General features: G+C 41.7%; 1 protein-coding gene and 1 pseudogene across 2 annotated transcripts in view; both read left to right on the forward strand.

The window, feature by feature from the left end:
• The window catches only part of GLDC (glycine decarboxylase), a 94,397-nt gene that overhangs the window by 15,109 nt on the left and 60,381 nt on the right, over nucleotides 1-18,907 (forward strand). For both annotated transcript variants that reach the window (XM_088837688.1, XM_055428244.2), the window contains exons 3-7: nucleotides 8,872-9,007; nucleotides 13,523-13,687; nucleotides 16,524-16,601; nucleotides 17,779-17,926; nucleotides 18,264-18,460. In XM_088837688.1, the coding sequence (XP_088693814.1) occupies nucleotides 8,872-9,007; nucleotides 13,523-13,687; nucleotides 16,524-16,601; nucleotides 17,779-17,926; nucleotides 18,264-18,460 (724 nt within the window). The remainder of the gene's footprint in view (nucleotides 1-8,871; nucleotides 9,008-13,522; nucleotides 13,688-16,523; nucleotides 16,602-17,778; nucleotides 17,927-18,263; nucleotides 18,461-18,907) is intronic.
• On the forward strand, nucleotides 10,762-11,300 carry LOC129557588 (large ribosomal subunit protein P1 pseudogene; annotated as a pseudogene).

The following is an 18,907-nucleotide window of genomic DNA, read 5'->3' on the forward strand; positions in this document are numbered from 1 at the left end:
GGTGTTAATTATCTGAGCAAGAAGATGGGGAAGAGCCTGGCAGGGTTGGGGGTGGGGCATCAGGCCTGTGTGGTGCTGCCCAGACTACGTCCTGATACGTGGGATGGGCTCCCCACTGCCAGTCTTGCAGAGTTTCCATGTCCTTCTGCAGTCCACTCCAGTATTCTTGCCTGGGAAATCCCATTGACAGAGGAGCCTGGCAGGCTACAGTCCATGGAGTCGCAAAAGAGTCGGGCACGACTTAGTGACTGAACAACAGCAAAATTCTGCATTATGCAGAGCTTGTGGGTTGGTTTACCTTCCTGGACTGAACAGATTCTATGATTCAACAGACTGTGGTTGGGCAGTTTCTTCGCCAGGGAAAGAAACTTGACAGATAAGAGGGAGTAGGGTTTATGGGCTGAGCAAGTGGGGATGGAGTTTGAGGGCAAATTCTGGCTTCCACTAAGGAAATCAGAAAATCCTGGTATGTGCTGTCATCCTTGGTTTGTTTATGTTGAATTGAGAGCCCTGACCCCACCCCATGGTTCCTGAGCAGCTTTGAATCTAGGGATCTACAAGTTGGCAAGAAAAGTGCTAAGTCAGTCGCTGTCCTCACATTCTAGCCCCAGCTCTTTTCCCTGCAGCCTCTGGCAGAAAAGGCCTTTCTGGGCAAATTCAAATATGAGTTTGTTGGTTTTCAGTCCTGCTGATTTCCTTGGAGCCCTTTTCTGAGCGTCTTGCCAAGCACATGAAGGGCAGGGCGTGGGAGGATGGCTCTTGCTGGTTGAGTGGCTGCTCCACGCCGGGTGCTGCTGGGCTGCGTGGAAAATGCTCTGGGGACAGCCAGCCACCGCGGGGACTGTAGCTATCTTCACCAGTGTATTTCACAAGGAGGATTTTGTTCTGTGCATAACATTTTAATTAAAAATTTTTGAATAAATAACACAGGCATATTGTCTCGAACTCAAAAGCATGAAAAGATACACAGGGAAAAGCTAGAAGCCTTCTCATTTATCAGTTTCTTAAGAATCATCCCAGAGCTATTCTGTTAACATATAATATGCACATACATTTATTTTTTAATATAAATGGTAGAATTATATATACTCTGTAATAACTTAGGCATATTATTTTTAGATTGTCTAAAAAGCAAAATAAAACATTTTCCCATATGATTGTGGCAAAAACAATCATCATATTGAGTGTTTGGGGAATGGATTAAGAGTGGGGAATAATGTATTTGTATTTGCATTTGTGTTTGTGTGTGTGTGTTGGAGTGTAACAGGTATCTTGACCCATATAACCTACCTGCTCGAAATTTTCCCAGTTTTTGTCAAAGTTCACATATGTGGGAAATTAAAACCTAGACCTCACAATTTAACAGCTAAATCAGCTTATTTTCTATCAGAAAGTATGTTTGGAGTAGTGATTGGTACAAAGTTCTCCTTGATATTTTAGGTGCAAGTGACAAAGGAAAGGCTCTTCTGTGGCACTATGGAAGGAGGAAGCATTCGTTCTGAATTGAGAAGCAGGAACAGTGAGAGACCCACCTGCAGATTCTTGGGGAGTAGTACCCAGGTCACTGAACTCTGTTCCTGGTACAGTAGGACCAGGGCATTATGCAATGTGCTGAGGTAGAGGAGTAAACAAGGTCAGAAGCAGGCATTTATTCCGCAAGAAAAGAACTTACTGTTCAGATCGCTGAAGGATTGAGGACTTTCATGGCTGGGAAGGCACAGGACTGGCTGCTCTATGAGGCCCTAGGCAGGCATCAGGGTGTCTCTAAGTGATTTTGTATTTTTTTATCGAAGTATAGTTGGCTTACAAAGTTGTGTTAGTTTCTGGTGTTCAGCAAAGTAATTCAGATACATTTATATGTGTATATGTATGAATTATATTGTTTTTCATATTCTTTTCCATTATGGTTTATTATAGGCTATTGAATATAGTTCCCTATGTTACACAGTAGGACCTTTTCGTTTATCCATTGAAGTGTTTTTTAATGGATATTCCCTTTCTCATTTTGTCTCGTTTCCTCCCTGGTTTGTTTCACTGTCCTTCACATTCAGGAATATGGTTACCGGAATTGGGCCTGTTTACAGGAGGAGGCTGTTTTTGTCAAGTTGGAAGGACTAGAGTGAATGTGCGCTGTTGAGAGGTTCACTCTGGGGGGAAGTCGGCCTTGCTTCCTCTTCTCTGTCCACACAGCTTTCCTTGGGCTGTGCTGTCCAGCGTTTGTATGACACGACTGCCTTTTTTCAAATGCTTGTATATGGGGGGAGAAAGCTCTATATCGGGGGAGAAAGCTGCCACTTTGGAATGAAGCATCCCACGCTGTTTTCTCCAGAAAGGAATTCATTTCCAAGGAAGAAAGGAATGTAAATCTGTTGTGGAGTACAATGGGGTACATTGCGTGGTTAGGATTGGGGCTTTTATTTAGACCAATCATGACCCCAAACTTGCTCTTAGGGACTGTTTCTGCTGTGTTCCATTTCAGATAGGTTCAGCAGTAGACCTCGGATAGTGGACTTTCCCTTTTTCTCCCCTTTTCTCCATGCCTGTTGAATGTTGGCATCACTTAACATATTAACTCAAACTCTGGGCTCCTAAATGCACTCACTGAGTTGGCTCTTGTGCTGATTGGACAAAAGTAAGATTTCATTAGTAGGTATGAGAAATGGTGACCAGCGAACAAACATTAGAAATAATTCAGACTCTCACTAAGTTGTGTGTTTGGGAAGTGTTTTTTTTTATTAAATGTGACTGCTAAAGTCTGAGGTCTAGATTTTTTAGATAAAATTGATTTTTATTGAAATACAGTTGATTTACAGTGTATACAGTAAAAGTGATTCAGTTATATATCAATACATATTACTGAATTCTTTTCCATTACAGATTATTAGAAGACACTGAATATAGTTCCCTGTGCTATACAGTAGGTCCCTGTTTGTCATCTATTTTATATGTAGAAATGTATATCTATTAATCCCCAATTCCCAACTTATCCCTCCTTCCCCTTTTCCTTTTGGTAACTGAAAGTTTGTTTTCTGTGTTTATAAGTCTATTTCTCTTCTGTAAATAAGTTCATTTGTATAATTTTTTAAACCACACATATAAGTGATATCATATAGTATTTATCTTTCTCTTTCTGATTTAGTATGTTAATCTCTAGGTGAGGTTTTGATTTTATCACAGTAAGAAGCAGCTCAACTCTGTTCTTCAAATCACAGACTGTCTTGGCTTCTATCTGGTCATGATGAGCAATGGATGAGTGAATAGTAAAGTTTTCTCAGACCATACAACTTTCAGAAGCATGACCAAGTACTTGCCCTACTCTTGGTGCCTCACCAGAGTCCATTAGCTCAATGTACAAAGACTACTTACTCTATCAACTCACTGTGTTCCCAGTAGAATGTAAAAATTGATTGTCAAGACCAGGCTACGATGAGGACCAGTCAAGGAATACAATTGTTCCTCAGTATCCAGGAGGGATTGATTTCTGTCCCCTCCCCCACCCTACCCCCACGCCTCCCACCCCTAATGGATACCAAAATTGTTAGATGCTCAAGCCCCTTATATAAAATGGTGCAGTATTTGCATATAACCTACACACAGCCTCCCCATATACTTTAAATCATCCCTAGATTACTTACAATACTTGCTCCTGCTGCTGCTGCTAAGTCGCTTCAGTTGTGTCCGACTCTGTGCGACCCCATAGACTGCAGCCCACCAGGCTCCCCTGTCCCTGGGATTCTCCGGGCAAGAACACTGGAGTGGGTTGCCATTTCCTTCAATGCATGAAAGTGAAAAGTGAAAGTGAAGTTGCTCAGTCGTGTCTGAATCTTCATGACCCCATGGACTGCAGCCTACTAGGTTCCTCTGCCCATGGGATTTTCCAGGCAAGAGTACTGGAGTGGGGTGCCATCACCTTCTCCGTTACAATACCTACTACAATGTAAATAGCAAGGAGAGATAAGAAAACTTATCTCAGGGATCAATGCAAAGAAATAGAGGAAAATAATAGAATGGGAAAGACTAGAGATTTCTTCAAGAAAATTAGAGATACCAAGGGAACATTTCATGCAAAGATGGGAACAATAAAGGACAGAAATGGTATGGACCTAACAGAAGCAGAAGATATTAAGAACAGGTGGCAAGAATACACAGAACTACACAAAAAAGATCTTCATGACCCAGATAACCACAATGGTGTGATCACTCATGTAGAGCCAGATATCCTGAAGTGTGAAGTCACGTGGGCCTTAGGAAGCATTACTACAAACAAAGATATTTGGAGGTGATGGAATTCCAGCTGAGCTGTTTCAAATCCTAAAAGATGATGCTGTTAAAGTGCTGTTCTCAATATGCCAGCAAATTTGGAAAACTCCGCAGTGGCCACAGGACTGGAAAAAGTCAGTTTTCATTCTAATCCCAAAGAAAGGCAATGCCAAAGAATGTTCAAACAATCACACAATTGCAGTCATCTCACATGCTAGCAAAGTAATGCTCAAAATTCTCCAAGCCAGGCTTCAATAGTATGTGAACCGCAAACTTCCAGATGTTCAAGCTGGATTTAGAAAAGGCAGAGGAACCAAAGATCAAATTGCCAAAATCCGTTGGATCATTGAAAAAGCAAGAGTTCAAAAAAAATTGACTTCTGCTTTATTGACTACACCAAAGCCTTTGACTGTGTGGATCACAACAAACTGGAAAATTCTTAGAGATGGAAATCCTGGACCACCTGACCTGCCTCATGAGAAATTTGTATGCAGGTCAAGAAGCAACCGGACATGGAACAATGGACTGATTCAAAATTGGAAAGAATGTATCAAGGCTGTATACTGTCTCCCTGCTTGTTTAACTTAAATGCAGAGTACATTAAGTGAAATGCTGGGCTGGATGAAGTTCAAGCTCAAGCTCAAGCTGGAATCAAGATTTCTGGGAGAAATATCAATAACCTCCGATACACAGATGACACCACCCTTATGGCAGAAAGTGGAGAAGAACTAAAGAGCCTCTTGATGAAAGTGAAAGAAGAGAGTGAAAAAGCTGGGCTTAAAATTCAACATTCAAAAAACTAAGATCATGGTACTCGGTCCCATCACTTCATGGGAAATAGATGGGGAAACAGTGGAAACAGTGACAGACTTTATTTTCTTGGGTTCCAAAATCACTGCAGATGGTGACTGCAGCCATGAAATAAAACGACACTTTCTCCTTGGCAGAAAAGCTATGACAAACTTAGACAGCATATTAAAAAACCGAGACATTACTTTGCTGACAAAGGTCCATCTAGTCAAAGCTATGGTTTTCCCAGTAGTCATGTATGGATGTGAGAGTTGGACTGTAAAGAAAGCTGAGCGCCAAAGAATTGATGCTTTTGAACTGTGGTGTTGGAGAAGACTCTTGAGAGTCCCTTGGACTGCAAGGAGGTCCAACCAGTCCATCCTAAAGGAAATCAGTCCTGAATATCCACTGGGAGGACTGATGCTGAAGCTCCAATATATGGGCCACCTGATGCAAAGAACTGATTCACTGACATATACTTTAAATCATCCCTGGATTACTTATAATACCTAATACAATGAAAATGGTATATAGCTTTAATTGCAATGTGAGTGCTGTCTAAATTGTTGTAAATATGATGTAAATAATATGTAAATAGCTGCCAACACATGACAAAATCAAATTTTGCTTTTGGGAACTTTCTGAAAAGTTTTTTTTCCAAATGTTTTTGATTCTTGATTGAATTCCACAAATTTGGAAGCTGTGTATCCTGGAAGGCTTGCTATGTTCACATTTTCCCCAAGCTAGTTAGGGGCAGAGCCCACAGGAGCTTGGAAAGTTTGATACTGTAGCGATTAGAGTATGTCTGTTACAGGATTAAAAACTTGTATGTCTCAAGTTTGAACATATTTATGCTTCTCTTATCTGTAATTAATTATTTTGCTCTTCTGTTATGCTAATTGGCCTCTAAATTTTTTTACATGTTTATCCAGGTGTGTAAGATGTTGGCAACTGTGAGTGGTGCTGATATGTATCTGGAGGCCCTGAACTGATGTAGGATGTGGCAGTGGGTCCCTGGCTAGTATAGGGGGTGGTGAAGGCATACATGCAGGACAGGATGAGAGAAATAGGAGGCTGTAAGAGGCAGGAGGCTGCAGAACCAATGGACAAGAAAGGCACTGTGCTGTCACTGAGGTTCTTTCACTGGACACATGAACTTGCACTAACATCTTCAGCCCTGCTGGGAGGTAGGAGAGAATGTGTTTTTTTGCAAAAGGAAAAGTCAGATTCCTCTACCATTCTAGTTGAGAGTTTAGGGTCTCTAGATAAACATCAGCATCTCTTATGGCAGCCCCTGATGTTTTATGTACTTGTCTAGGTTCTAGGGCGGAGAAGGCAATGGCAAGCCACTCCAGTACTCTTGCCTAGAAAATCCCATGGACGGAGGAGCCTGGTGGGCTGCAGTCCATGGGGTCGCTACGAGTTGGACACGACTGAGCCACTTCACTTTCGCTTTTCACTTTCACACATTGGAGAAGGAAATGGCAACTCACTCCAGTGTTCTTGCCTGGAGAATCCCAGGGACGGGGGAGCCTGGTGGGCCGCTGTCTATGGGGCTGCACAGAGTTGGACACGACTGAAGTGACTTAGCAGCAGCAGCAGCAGGTTCTAGGGAGAGGATACAGTTTAACTCACAACACTCCCTGGCCCATCTCCCTCCTGGACTATTGTGCTGGCCTCTTACTATCTCTCCCTATTTTCAGAGTCTCCCCTCTGACCCATCCACACTACCAGTAGAATCATCTTCTATTATGTGGGGAAAAATTATATTATTCAATACTCTTTGTTGCTCAGAGGCTAAACTTTTGATTTGACAAAGTCCTTCAAAGACTGTTCTCATTAGAGAGCTGGACCTTTTGTCCTCCTGGCATAATATGGATCCTCCTTGCACAGGATCTTAATTGAAGCTGACCTTGCTGAGCTGGGTGTCTGCCAGGCACTACTAATTAATCTCCCTTCCTACTGAGCTTCTCCATCACTGTACCCTAAGAAGACTTTGGAAAGTGATTGCATTTCTTGCATGATTATTCCTAAGGATACTGTACTAAGTTTTATTCCTAAGTTTTACTGTACATTTACTTTTATGTCCTAAACTTTCAGTGGAAGAAGGCAAGATTGTCCATCGTAAGGCAGTTGGGTTATATTTACTCATGAAATTGATACTTACAAACTGATACTTCTCTCTTTTGTTAACCTAGTCTGACAAACTGACGCATCTCTCTTGAGTTTATTTACTGTGAAAACAAATGGGATGGGAGGGCGTGGCCAAGGGTGAAAATGTTTTCATTGAGGATAAAGGAGGATGAATGAGAATAATAGTTACTTAGAGTTCAGTAGAATTAAAACATTGGGAAGCATTTTCCTAGCCAGTTTGCTGTCTTAGATGGCTGTGCCTAGATTTGTAACAATAAAATCAATAAATTCCAAGATTTAGTGACTGAATCCCTAAGATCTTAAAGCGGGTAGACATTTGCCTAAGTAGCTAAATCTCACTTAAACTTTAATAGCTATATGCGTATGCTCTAACTATATGCAGAGGGGCAGAGAAAGAAGCATGTAGGTCATCTGTGTCTAGAAAGTAGCTTTCAGTATAAGTGCTATAAATGTAGGAGATCTCAGTCTGGCCCATTGGGGAAAGTATTGAAGTTGGAGTTCAACTCAGTAGTTAATTTAAAGCTGCGTAGCCTTAGGTGAGTGATCCTTTTCAAGCCTCAGTTTCCAGAGCTACATGGAAAGCATTTGGTACAATTCCTGGCAAAGAGTAAGTGCTTAAAATGTCAGATGCCAATTATTATTTTGTTATATGAATCACTCAAAACAAGGTCTTGCCTGCATCTGAGAACTTTTATAATTACTCCTTAATTACATTAGTGCCTTAATGAAAATGCTGGTTAAAACTGCCTGTGGTTCTTTTATTATAATTGATATTCTCTTGGTTGAGTGAAGGGTCTTTTATAAGTTATAGCTGTAAGTGATCAACTACTTATAAAAGACCCTTCATATGTGTTATTTAAGACCAACCAACTATTGGCATAAGGCAACTTAAAAGGGTAAATGCGACAAGTTGACTCACTGGAAAAGAGTCTGATGCTGGGAGGGATTGGGGGCAGGAGGAGAAGGGGACGACAGAGAATGAGATGGCTGGATGGCATCACCGACTTGATGGACATGAGTTTGAGTGAACTCCGGGAGTTGGTGATGCACAGGGAGGCCTGGCGTGCTGTGATTCATGGGGTCGCAAAGAGTTGGACACAACTGAGCGACTGAACTGAACTGAACTGAAGAGCAGAAATTTTATTTAGTGTAAATAAAACATGTGAAGGGAGCAGAAAATACCTGGAATGAGGCAAGTGTTAAAAATTGAGAAATTCTGTCAAACAACACCAAAAAAAAGAAGAGCCACAAAAAACTGAAGAGTAACTGAGGGCTGTATGGCAATTTATTTTTTCAGATTTCTGCATCTAGTTCTTAGTGTTGCTAAGAGGATGATTCTTATATTTTCCATATAGCTATTCTCCTTATGTCAATATTGAAAAAAATTAGGGCTTTAAACTATACCTAGAGCAGTCCATGGGGTCGCTACAAGTCAGACACGACTGAGCGACTTCACTTTCACTTTTCACTTTAACACATTGGAGAAGGAAATGGCAACCCACTCCAGTGTTCTTGCCTGGAGAATCCCAGGGACGGGGGAGCCTGGTGGGCTGCCGTCTATGGGGTCACACAGAGTTGGACACGACTGAAGTGACTTAGCAGCAGCAGCAGCAGAGCTCTCTTTGAGATATTTTCTCTCTGTAACATTTCTTTCTTTCCCACAATCAGGTGAAAATGAAATCCTTGCAACTCTGCATGCTATTTCCAACAAGAATCAGATCTGGAGATCATATATTGGCATGGGCTATTATAACTGCTCAGTACCACAGACAATTTTGCGGAACTTACTGGAGAACTCAGGATGGTAATGTATTTCTTGATGAGAAGCACAAGTGCTGTGATTTGATTTGCATGACTCTTCTGTGCCCCACTTTCCTCCCACTCCCCGCCAAAGTCTCAGAACTTGCCATTGTGTGTTGGTCAGGGCACAGGCTAGACTGGGTGGGAAGCACAGCATCTTTATGTCTTTTGTCTGCTTTCACATAAGCACACAGGTAGTGCTGGTTGGTGAGGACATTTGTCCTAGATACAGTGATTCACGTCCCATCATTAGAGGAGCCAGATCTGGCCTAATCACTCCTGCATTGCTGTTAGTTTCTGTATGGTTCATTTCTTTATTAATAGAACAGGAATAAACTGTCAGAGAACTAGTGTTCTTACTAAGTGTGTGTGTATATATGTGTGTGTGTGTGCATGTGTGTGTGCGTGTGTGCGCGCGTGCATGCACGCATGCACACACGGAAGTATTTGTATTGCTGAGGGCTTCGTTTCCACTGGGGTATGGGTAAAAGTTTGGATGATAAACTCTAAGTTTGATTTCAAAAGCAAATGGCCTGTCTCCTCCTCCTTACAAAACAAGCCTCAAGAGTACATGAATGGACTGCACATTCCAGCCATCTGAATACTGGCCAGCAGTCTCGGCTCTTGGTGGCCGAACAGAACATTGACCATATTGCTTCCTGGCTGTGAGCGGATGTGTTCATTTGCTTTAGAGCCACCAGAGTTTTGAGAGGTGGACAGTGCTGTTTGCTTTTCAGTCCTGGTTTTGGGGTGATTGTAGGTATTGTTCCTTTGTATTCTCCGAAAGCTGATCTGAACCAGAGGGCGATGCCGGCCCTCGCCCGCCAGGACAGGGCGGGCTGTGCACATGAGGGCGGTGGATTTCGCATTATAGCCCTCCTGAATGGTTGTCATAGAGACGAAGCCAACACATTCTGCTGGCGTGAGGCGAAAATAAACGAGTAACGTGGCCTCCAGAGAATACAAACATGTGGGCTCTTACAAGAAAATTTACATTAGGCCTAGATTATACTTCATGGGATCTACTTTTGAAATTTTCAATTGCTGATAATATCAGTTAACTAATATCAAAACATTTCCATTTTCTTTGTGACTGTTTCTGTTTTGTATAATGTTGGCACTGGGGTTGAATGAAAGAATCTCATGAATGTTTGTCCTACTGCAATTCCCTCCCCCCACCTCCATTTTTTGGTCACAATCATAAAGAATACTGATTGTTTTGGAATAAATGTTAATGTCATGTTGAATGTATCAAGCATCCTTTTTAAACAGGACAGAATGCCTTCTTGGATATGCAGATACTTTTTGTTTTTTAATATTCAGATACATCTAGGAACAGAAACTGATTGAGTTAAAATCAGTTGGAACATAGAAATTGTAGATCACAGACATTTTCTTGATCACTGGTTGCCTGAGGCAACTAAACCCTTTTATGTAAGATGGCAGGCCCTGTCCTGGCATTTTTCTCCTGAAATGAGGGTTTATTTAGTGTCTCCAGGCTTGAGACTCACCCATCTGAGTTCATTACTAAATGATTTTTAAGACTATTTATGCCTGTTTAGTAGTGTTTAAAAAAAGTGTGGACAATAAAAGAAGTTTACAAGTAAAAGTAGTAGAACCATATAATTATCATCTTTGCAAGAAAATAATTTTAAAGCTTTCAGCTTTTAGCAGTGCGAATTAGCATTATCCTAAGCTTAGACTTAGAGCAAGGAGAAAAAGGCTGAGCCAGGGAAGGGAAATATTACATCCCAAAGTGTGGCTCTTTCCTCCGCTGCCGCTAAGGTGCTCGGTTCTTCCGAGGAAGCTAAGGCCGTTTTGGGGTGAGGCCCTCACTTCATCCGGCGACTAGCACCGCGCCCGGCAGCCCCCATCTAGCATTCGCCCGCACCATGGCCTCCGTCTCGGAGCTCGCTTGCATCTACTCTGCCCTCATTCTGCACGACGATGAGGTGACGGTTATGGAGGATAAGATCAATGCCCTCATTAAAGCAGCCGGTGTAAATGTTGAGCCTTTCTGGCCAGGTTTGTTTGCAAAGGCTTTGGCCAATGTCAACATCGGGAGCCTCATCTGCAATGTGGGGGCTGGTGGACCTGCCCCAGCAGCTGGTGCTGCACCAGCAGGAGGTCCTGCCCCATCCACCGCTGCTGCCCCAGCTGAGGAGAAGAAAGTAGAAGCAAAGAAAGAAGAATCTGAAGAGTCTGATGATGACATGGGCTTTGGTCTTTTTGACTAAGCCTCTTTAGTAACACATTCAATAAAAAGCTGAGCTGTTAAAAAAAAAAAAAAAGAAAAAGTGTGTTAGCCAATGAATAGCACCGTCTTAGGTATGAAGGACTGTGTTTGGGAGGTTTGGGGCTTTTTCCAACAGGTAATTGGGAACCCATCCCCATTTGAGCAGGAAAGTTAAACGCTTATTTGCAGCAGAAATATTTGATGATTTCCTGTTTTAAGCACTGTGCTAGGCTAGTAAGACAACAAAGAAATGGGTGGATATAGGATGACACAAAGAGCATGTGTAACATAATCATCATAAAAAAGATTGTGAACATGTTCCTGACACACAGAAGATAGTTAATAAATAGTAGCCAATGCCTTTAATATTTAGAACATAACAAATAAAAAGAAAGTAAAGATTACATTAATCTTTCCACCCAGAGAAAACTACTGTTTACATTTTGGTTCACACATTTCTATAAATTTACAAAACCAGGATTGTGGTATTTTATATTTTACTTTTTAAATTAGTGTATCATGAGCATCTTCTATGTCAGGAAAACTTTAATATATCATTTTCACAACTCATAGTATTATATGCATGTTCTCTAATTTATTTAATCATTCTCCTTTTAGTAGACAGTTTGTTGATCATTTTTCAACATTATATTCAGTGCTGTGATGAGTTCTTAGGATGGGCTGGCTGATACATGTATATGCTTGGTTTTGTGTGTGTGTAATTCTGTGTCTGTCTACATGTCAAATAATGATAGTGAATAAAATGAAAATTTCATGTTCGCCGGCAATTTAAGCACGTGTCTTTGTGTTGCAGACACATGTATGAAGATCTTAACCTGATCTGAGATCACAGTTGCCCCTTGTTGATGCCTTTTGCGTGACCCCATTTCTGCTCAGATTCCCTTTCTACTTTGTCTGCGTTACGTATTGTGTGCCTCATTTATTCCAGTTCACCAGCCACTTAGAATCTGGCAAACTGATTTACAGTTGCTAAGCTAGGCTGTTCAAGGAATTAATTGAAGCAAAAATGTACTCTGCTGTACAAACAGTGTGTGCAGCACACACACCCTACTATACCAATGAACATTTCAGGGAAATTATTTCAACGTCTTAATGTTGTGCTGCTTGGTAAGGTAAGCTCCCCCACTCTCTCCTCCCTCATAGGGAAGAAGACACTGGTTTCAAAGCCTTACCAAAAAAAAAAAAAAGATGAGAATACACTGAGTGTTTACCATCAGGAAAGAAAGGAAAACACTCTTCAGGCTTGGAGGAATGAAAACAAAAGAGATAGGAAATAATGCTAATCATGTGTGGGAACATGGACTCTAGTCTGACACACTTTGGTAGTACAGTGAGTGGATTCTTGATGAAAAGATCCCTCTGTCCCAGGTCTTCAGCCATCCTCTCATCTCTCATTTTCTTTAAAATGTTTATCACTCTGAAATGATTTCATGTATTTTATCTCTCCCCACTATAATATTTTCCTTGAGATCAGAGACTGAGATCAGAGGTCTTACTTTTGATGTGTCACCTGAACTTATCATAGTTTTTGGCACTTAGTGGGCATATAGCAAATATTTGTGGGATGAGTCAATAAATGAAGGAATGATAAAAAGGGATGAAGGCACTAAGTGGGTTAACTCACATACCTGAAGACACGTTTTTGGCTAATAGCTGGAGGATATAAGATTAAAATTCATGTCTATACAGCCTTCTAACTATTTGAATTCTTGAATTTTGATAGCTATGGAGCTAACTCCCATAGACTTCTAATAACTGGAGAGTTACAATTCTTAAATTGACCTCTATTAATTTTTTAGGCGCACATAGGACTTCTGGTTAGTATGAACAAAACTGCTCTCCCCCAAAGTCAGAAGTCTTGAATATTAGATATTAGATTCTTGAACCATGATTGAGGTGAGCTTTTTTCTAAAATTCTGTTTCTAATACCATAGATAGGCTCAAGTGGATTTTAAGAGCCAGTTTACAATAAAACACATACTTATGATAAGATCCTTGAAATGTAAATGTAAGATGACGTAACTTAGAGGGATAGAAAAGTATGTACTGATTATCCCCAACCAAAGGATAAGTATTATCACCATGATTTAATTCCAAGCTTCCTTACAGAAGACAAAAAGTAAGCTTATCTATGTATTATATCATTCTCAAGAAGGGGAAAACTTAGTTTTCAGATACCTAATTATAAAATGAATGCATTTTGTGAACGTTATCTGAATAGTGGATTCACAGTTTGGACATAGCCTTTTGTGTCCCTTACAGGATCACCCAGTATACTCCATACCAGCCAGAGGTGTCTCAGGGGAGACTGGAGAGTTTACTCAACTACCAGACCATGGTGTGTGACATCACAGGCTTGGACATGGCTAATGCATCCCTGCTGGATGAGGCCACCGCGGCTGCAGAGGCGATGCAGCTCTGCCACAGGTGAGAGGCCCAGGGCGAGGGACATCGGCCAGTCTCACCACTGCTGTGTGGGTGGGGCTTCCCCTGCCCGTGTGTCTCTCTCTCTCTCTCTCTCTCACATACACACACACATATGAGTTACATTACATCAGTATCATTATACAAGTTAGTTGAGATAATAAAAAGATAGAAAATATAGTGCCTTTAAAAAGCCACTACTGTTCATTGTTTAACATTATGTTCTTAAGAAAGACGTTTTGCTCATCACATAGTGCTGTTCTGAGGTAGCATCACGGACTCATACCCCCCTCTCTCTGCCTCATCTTCAGTGTGAGGCTTTCATCCTGTAGATGGAAGAAAAGGATACAACCTGAAAGTTGCAAGTTAAGTATTATCCAGGGATCTCACTGAGGACAATAGTCCCAGAGACAGTCTTTCATACAGCTCTGAGGAACTGCTGCCAAGAGGTCAGGGAGGAGCCAGAATATGTAGGAACTTTTTGCTGCGGGAAGAAAACCCCATGTAGTTGGACATCAAAAGATTACTGCCAATCACAAAGAACAGACATCCCAGGTTAATGATGTTAATGCTTTTCATTGTATGGGAAGATGCAAGAATCTGGGCTCATTGAAATTAATGCCTAGAAGTGCTTCTTAACTATCTTAGGTGTCTCCAAAGCATATACTTCCTGTTTTTCTCCATCCTGAACTCCTCTCAGGGTGCACCAGCAGTGGGCAGCTACCGTGACGAGTGGCTTCATCCTTGCAGAATTGGAATGGCAGGCAGCATTCTTTGTTTACTGCAGTGGTAGGCAATGGCCCCTGTCTACAGTCCTCCTGATCACAGGATGACTTGCTGGAGCTCTAGCCATGATGTCTGCATTCAGGAAGAAGTAAAGGGCACTTCTAGCGAAATAAGCCAGTAGTATTTTGGAAGCCCATACTTAACAACTTACTTATGTTTCATTGACGATCCCTACCTACAAGTCACCTGGGGCAATGCAGTTTTTTCAGATGGGCACATTGTTGCCCTCTGCATACTGGGTTTCTGTTATCATGGTTAACAGGGAGAATGCCTAGCAGTCTGTAATGTAACATGTAAATAACATCACAGTCTTTTATGATGAATTTCTTCTCAGGTTGTATTTAATGTTTTATAACTTGTTTTCTTTTTCTATTTCACAATATTTGGGGGAACATTTCCCATTTCTTTAGTGACTTTTCTAAACAATGGCTTTTATTGTGGGAGTTTTATGTAACCTCACCTCTATTGTTACACACTGTTCCCATTTTTCACTATTAGATATTTTTATGAATCTTTAGGATAAATCTTTGTCAGAAATTTTGTTTATTTTCTGAGGACACATTTTCAGAAGTGTAGTTGCTGGGTCATGGTTAACTTTGGTTAACATTTAGTTAACAGCTCTCTCCAGCTCCTCGCCTTCTTTCATTCTTTGCCTTGTGAATACATTTGAGTTTAACTTCCTTCTGGGTAGATTCTCATGTGGATTGTCATCTGGTAGGGAAATGTGCCCACATTGATAGTGTGTCTGTCTGAGGTTTTGGGGTGCTGACCCTAGCCCACGGTGACTGCAGTGGCTGATAGCTTGATTCTAGTAGAACTGGGGAGCAACATTCTTTGTTTACACTCTGAATGCCCATGTAAGTCTCCTTCTTGGCTTCCAGAGGCTTGAGAAGTGGTTAAATGGTTCTGGTACCAATTGCAGTCAGGTAGGGGGTTTCTTCTCACACCAGCAAACAAATTCTCACTGGTGTCGGAGAATTCAGTTCTCACACCACCTACCTGGAGATAGCATCAAATTCCTCAGGTTCATGGATCAGATTTATAAGACTGCACCCCACCCTTCTTCCCTTTCCAAATTCAGATGCAAGTCACAAGCCCAGGTTGTTCTTTGTGGTTTGACCAGCTAGCTATAGATTAGAGTTCTAACAGCCCCTTCTGACTCAGGATCCCAATCTCAAGTCCAGGTTGTATTCAGCCCACAGGGTTTTCATGATCCCCTCCTAAGGTTCCATTAAATTTACTAGAGTGGCTCACTGAACTCAGAGAAACATTTTACTTACTAGAAGCAGTGTATTAGCAAATTATATAACTCAGGAACAGCCAGACAGGAGGTCTGCATAGGCCAGGGTATGTTGAAAGGCTCAGAGCTTCCATGCTGCCTCAGAGTCACCCATTCTCCAGTCGCCCATTCCCAGATCTCCGCATGTTCACTAATTCAGAAATTTCCTGAATCCCATCCTTTTCCTTTGAATGAGGACACTTGGTTTAAATAATCTGTAAATACACCTTTGGTACTTCCCTGGTGGCTCAGTGATAAAGACTTTGCCTGCCAATGTAGGAGGTGTGGTTTTGACTCCTGGGTTGGGAAGATCCCCTGGAGAAGGAAATACAACCCACTCCAGATTCTTGCCTGGGAAATTCCATGGACAGAGGAGCCTGTCAGGCTATAGTCCATGTGGTCACAAAAAATCCGACACAACAGAGCAACTAAACGACAAATGCTCCTTTGACAATAAAATTCACAGATCTTCTTATTTAGAAGACTTAGTTTCTTGTTTCTACTTGTACCTAATTACTACTACCCTTTTGTTTCTTTTTCCTCATAGTATATTTTTAAAAATTTAAACCAGTTCAAGATTGATTTTGCTAAATGGGGTTAGAATTTGATTTCAGTGCAATTCTGATCAGGAAACATCACCGTTAGTTATTAGTGACTGATTATTTTTTATTCTATGCTCAGACTTTCCTTTAGTACCATCTCTATTTTTGCATTCTTAGAAGATACTCTGATCTCTTTAATGTTCATGCTTGAATGTGGTTTTCTTTTCAACAGGCAGAACAAGAGGAGGAAGTTTTTTGTTGACCCCCATTGCCACCCACAAACAATTGCTGTCGTCCAAACTCGAGCCAAGTAATTAATTTTATTTGTATTTTGAACTCGGGGATAATATTATGCTCATCTCTGTTGTTTCTTCCTCTTATTTCCAAAGTGATTGGAGGTGAATGTGGTTTAAGCTCGGGTTGTTGAGTTTTATTTTCCCTTACACTTTCTTCCCATGATCTTCCTGGTAAGTAAACCATGTCAGAATTCAGGGGAAAATAAACAGTGGATTTGATTGCCTTTGCTTTTTATTAAGTTACCACATTGTTTTGTCTTCTTTTTGTAAAAAGAAGATTAAGAGTATCAAAATAATTTCAACAGTGTTTTGAAAAGTTTGAAAAGCACAGAGTATAACTGGAACTCTCACACACTGTCACAATTTTGTATATACTCCTACAAACATGGCTTCTAGGAATCTAACGTACAATTTAGATGAAAGCACATTTTTTAAATTGCTGTAATCAAATAAAACAAACACAGCACAACTGACACATGTGGGTGTGTTTATTTGCTTTCTCCTTGTGAAAGCCTTTCCCCTGAACCCATACCACCATTCCTTCAGAAGTGGTTTTCTAACATGATAGAAATTAGATAGTTACAAGAACTAAGGAAGGTTTTCTTCCTTGTCTTACTGAGATTTCCATTCACTGAAGGCCCATTTGGCTCAGCTGGTAAAGAATCTGCCTGCAATGTGGGAGACCTGGGTTTGATCTCTGGGTTGGGAAGATCCCCTGGAGAAGGGAAAGGCTACCCACTCCAGTATTCTGTCCTGGAGAATGCCATGGACTTTACAGTCCGTGGGGTCATGAAGAGACACGACTGAGAGACTCTCACTTTCACTAAGACCCATCTAAGGTCAAGGTAGTGACGGCTCTTCCGTTACCGGTATTGGTTCTATAGCCATAAGAAGGCATGTTCCTGCTCTTGTCCCAGGAGCATGTTCTGATAGGAAAGGGGGAGAGGAGCAGAAGGATAGAAGAGAGAAACAAGCTGAGCTGTTGGATGCATATGAGCCAGTGAGAAGCGCTGTTAGTACTGAAGGGCCAGGTGTGGAATGGGGGTGTATGTGTGCATGTTGGGATGGGGTGGTAGGGAGTGGGGCACTGAGGAAGGACACTGAATAGGAATCTCTATCATGGAGAAGAAACTGTAAGGTAATTTGATTTTCCCTGTAAACCAAAAACATGGTTGTTTTTTGTCTTTCCAGGTATTCTGGAGTCCTCATTGAGCTGAAGTTACCCCATGAAATGGACTTCAGTGGCAGAGATGTCAGTGGAGTGCTGTTTCAGTACCCAGACACTGAGGGGAAGGTGGAGGACTTCACGGAGCTCGTGGAGAGAGCCCACGAGGCTGGGGTAGGAGAACCTTTCCTTGTGGGGGTCTGTGGAGGAGTGTCTCAACTTTGAATGATTATTGTTATTCTTTTTGGTGTGTTTTAATTTCCACACCTTTATCACCTGGTATGGTAAAGCTGACTCCTTCCTACCTCCTTTCCTCAAGTTTGCTTTCTTCACTGGCTCCTGGCACATAGTAGACACTCAGTAAATATTTTAAATGAATGAATGAGTAAACACATTTCACGGGGTACAAACCAACTCTGCCAGTCCGCCTGTAATGGAGATAATTTGATACCCTCCCACTAGTCTCAGGGAAGGCCACAACCTTTTCCATTTTCTCTTATTTCCTTTCTAGAGCTTGGCCTGCTGTGCTACTGACCTTTTAGCTCTGTGCATCCTGAGGCCTCCTGGAGAATTTGGGGTAGACATCGCCCTGGGCAGCTCACAGCGATTTGGGGTGCCACTGGGCTATGGTGGACCACATGCAGCCTTTTTTGCTGTCAGAGAAAACTTGGTGAGGATGATGCCTGGAAGAATGGTGGGGGTAACAAGGTAAAGCAGCTGATGCTTCTTCTCTTTTACTGTGGTTGTGGTTTTCCCTGCTCCTTCTCTTGCTCACAAAAGTTGTTGATTTCTCTTGGAATTTAACAGGGTCATTTTGGGTCAACTAAGGAAATGTAGAACATAGAGTCTAGAGAAGGCAATGGCAAGCCACTCCAGTACTCTTGCCTGGAGAATCCCATGGGCAGAGGAGCCTGGTAGGCTGCGGTCCACGGGGTCGCAAAGAGTCAGACACGACTGAGCTACTTCACTTTCACTTTTCACTTTCATGCATTGGAGAAGGAAATGGCAACCCACTCCAGTGTTCTTGCCTGGAGAATCCCAGGGACGGGGGAGCCTGGTGGGCTGCCATCTATGGGGTCACACAGAGTTGGACATGACTAAAGTGACTTAGCAGCAGCAGCAGCAGAACATAGAGTCAGAAGAGAGAGTATATTT

This window comes from Moschus berezovskii, chromosome 7 (assembly GCF_049115385.1).
Source record: "Moschus berezovskii isolate FMDL1 chromosome 7, NW_MosBer_1.0, whole genome shotgun sequence".
Lineage (NCBI taxonomy): Eukaryota > Metazoa > Chordata > Mammalia > Artiodactyla > Moschidae > Moschus > Moschus berezovskii.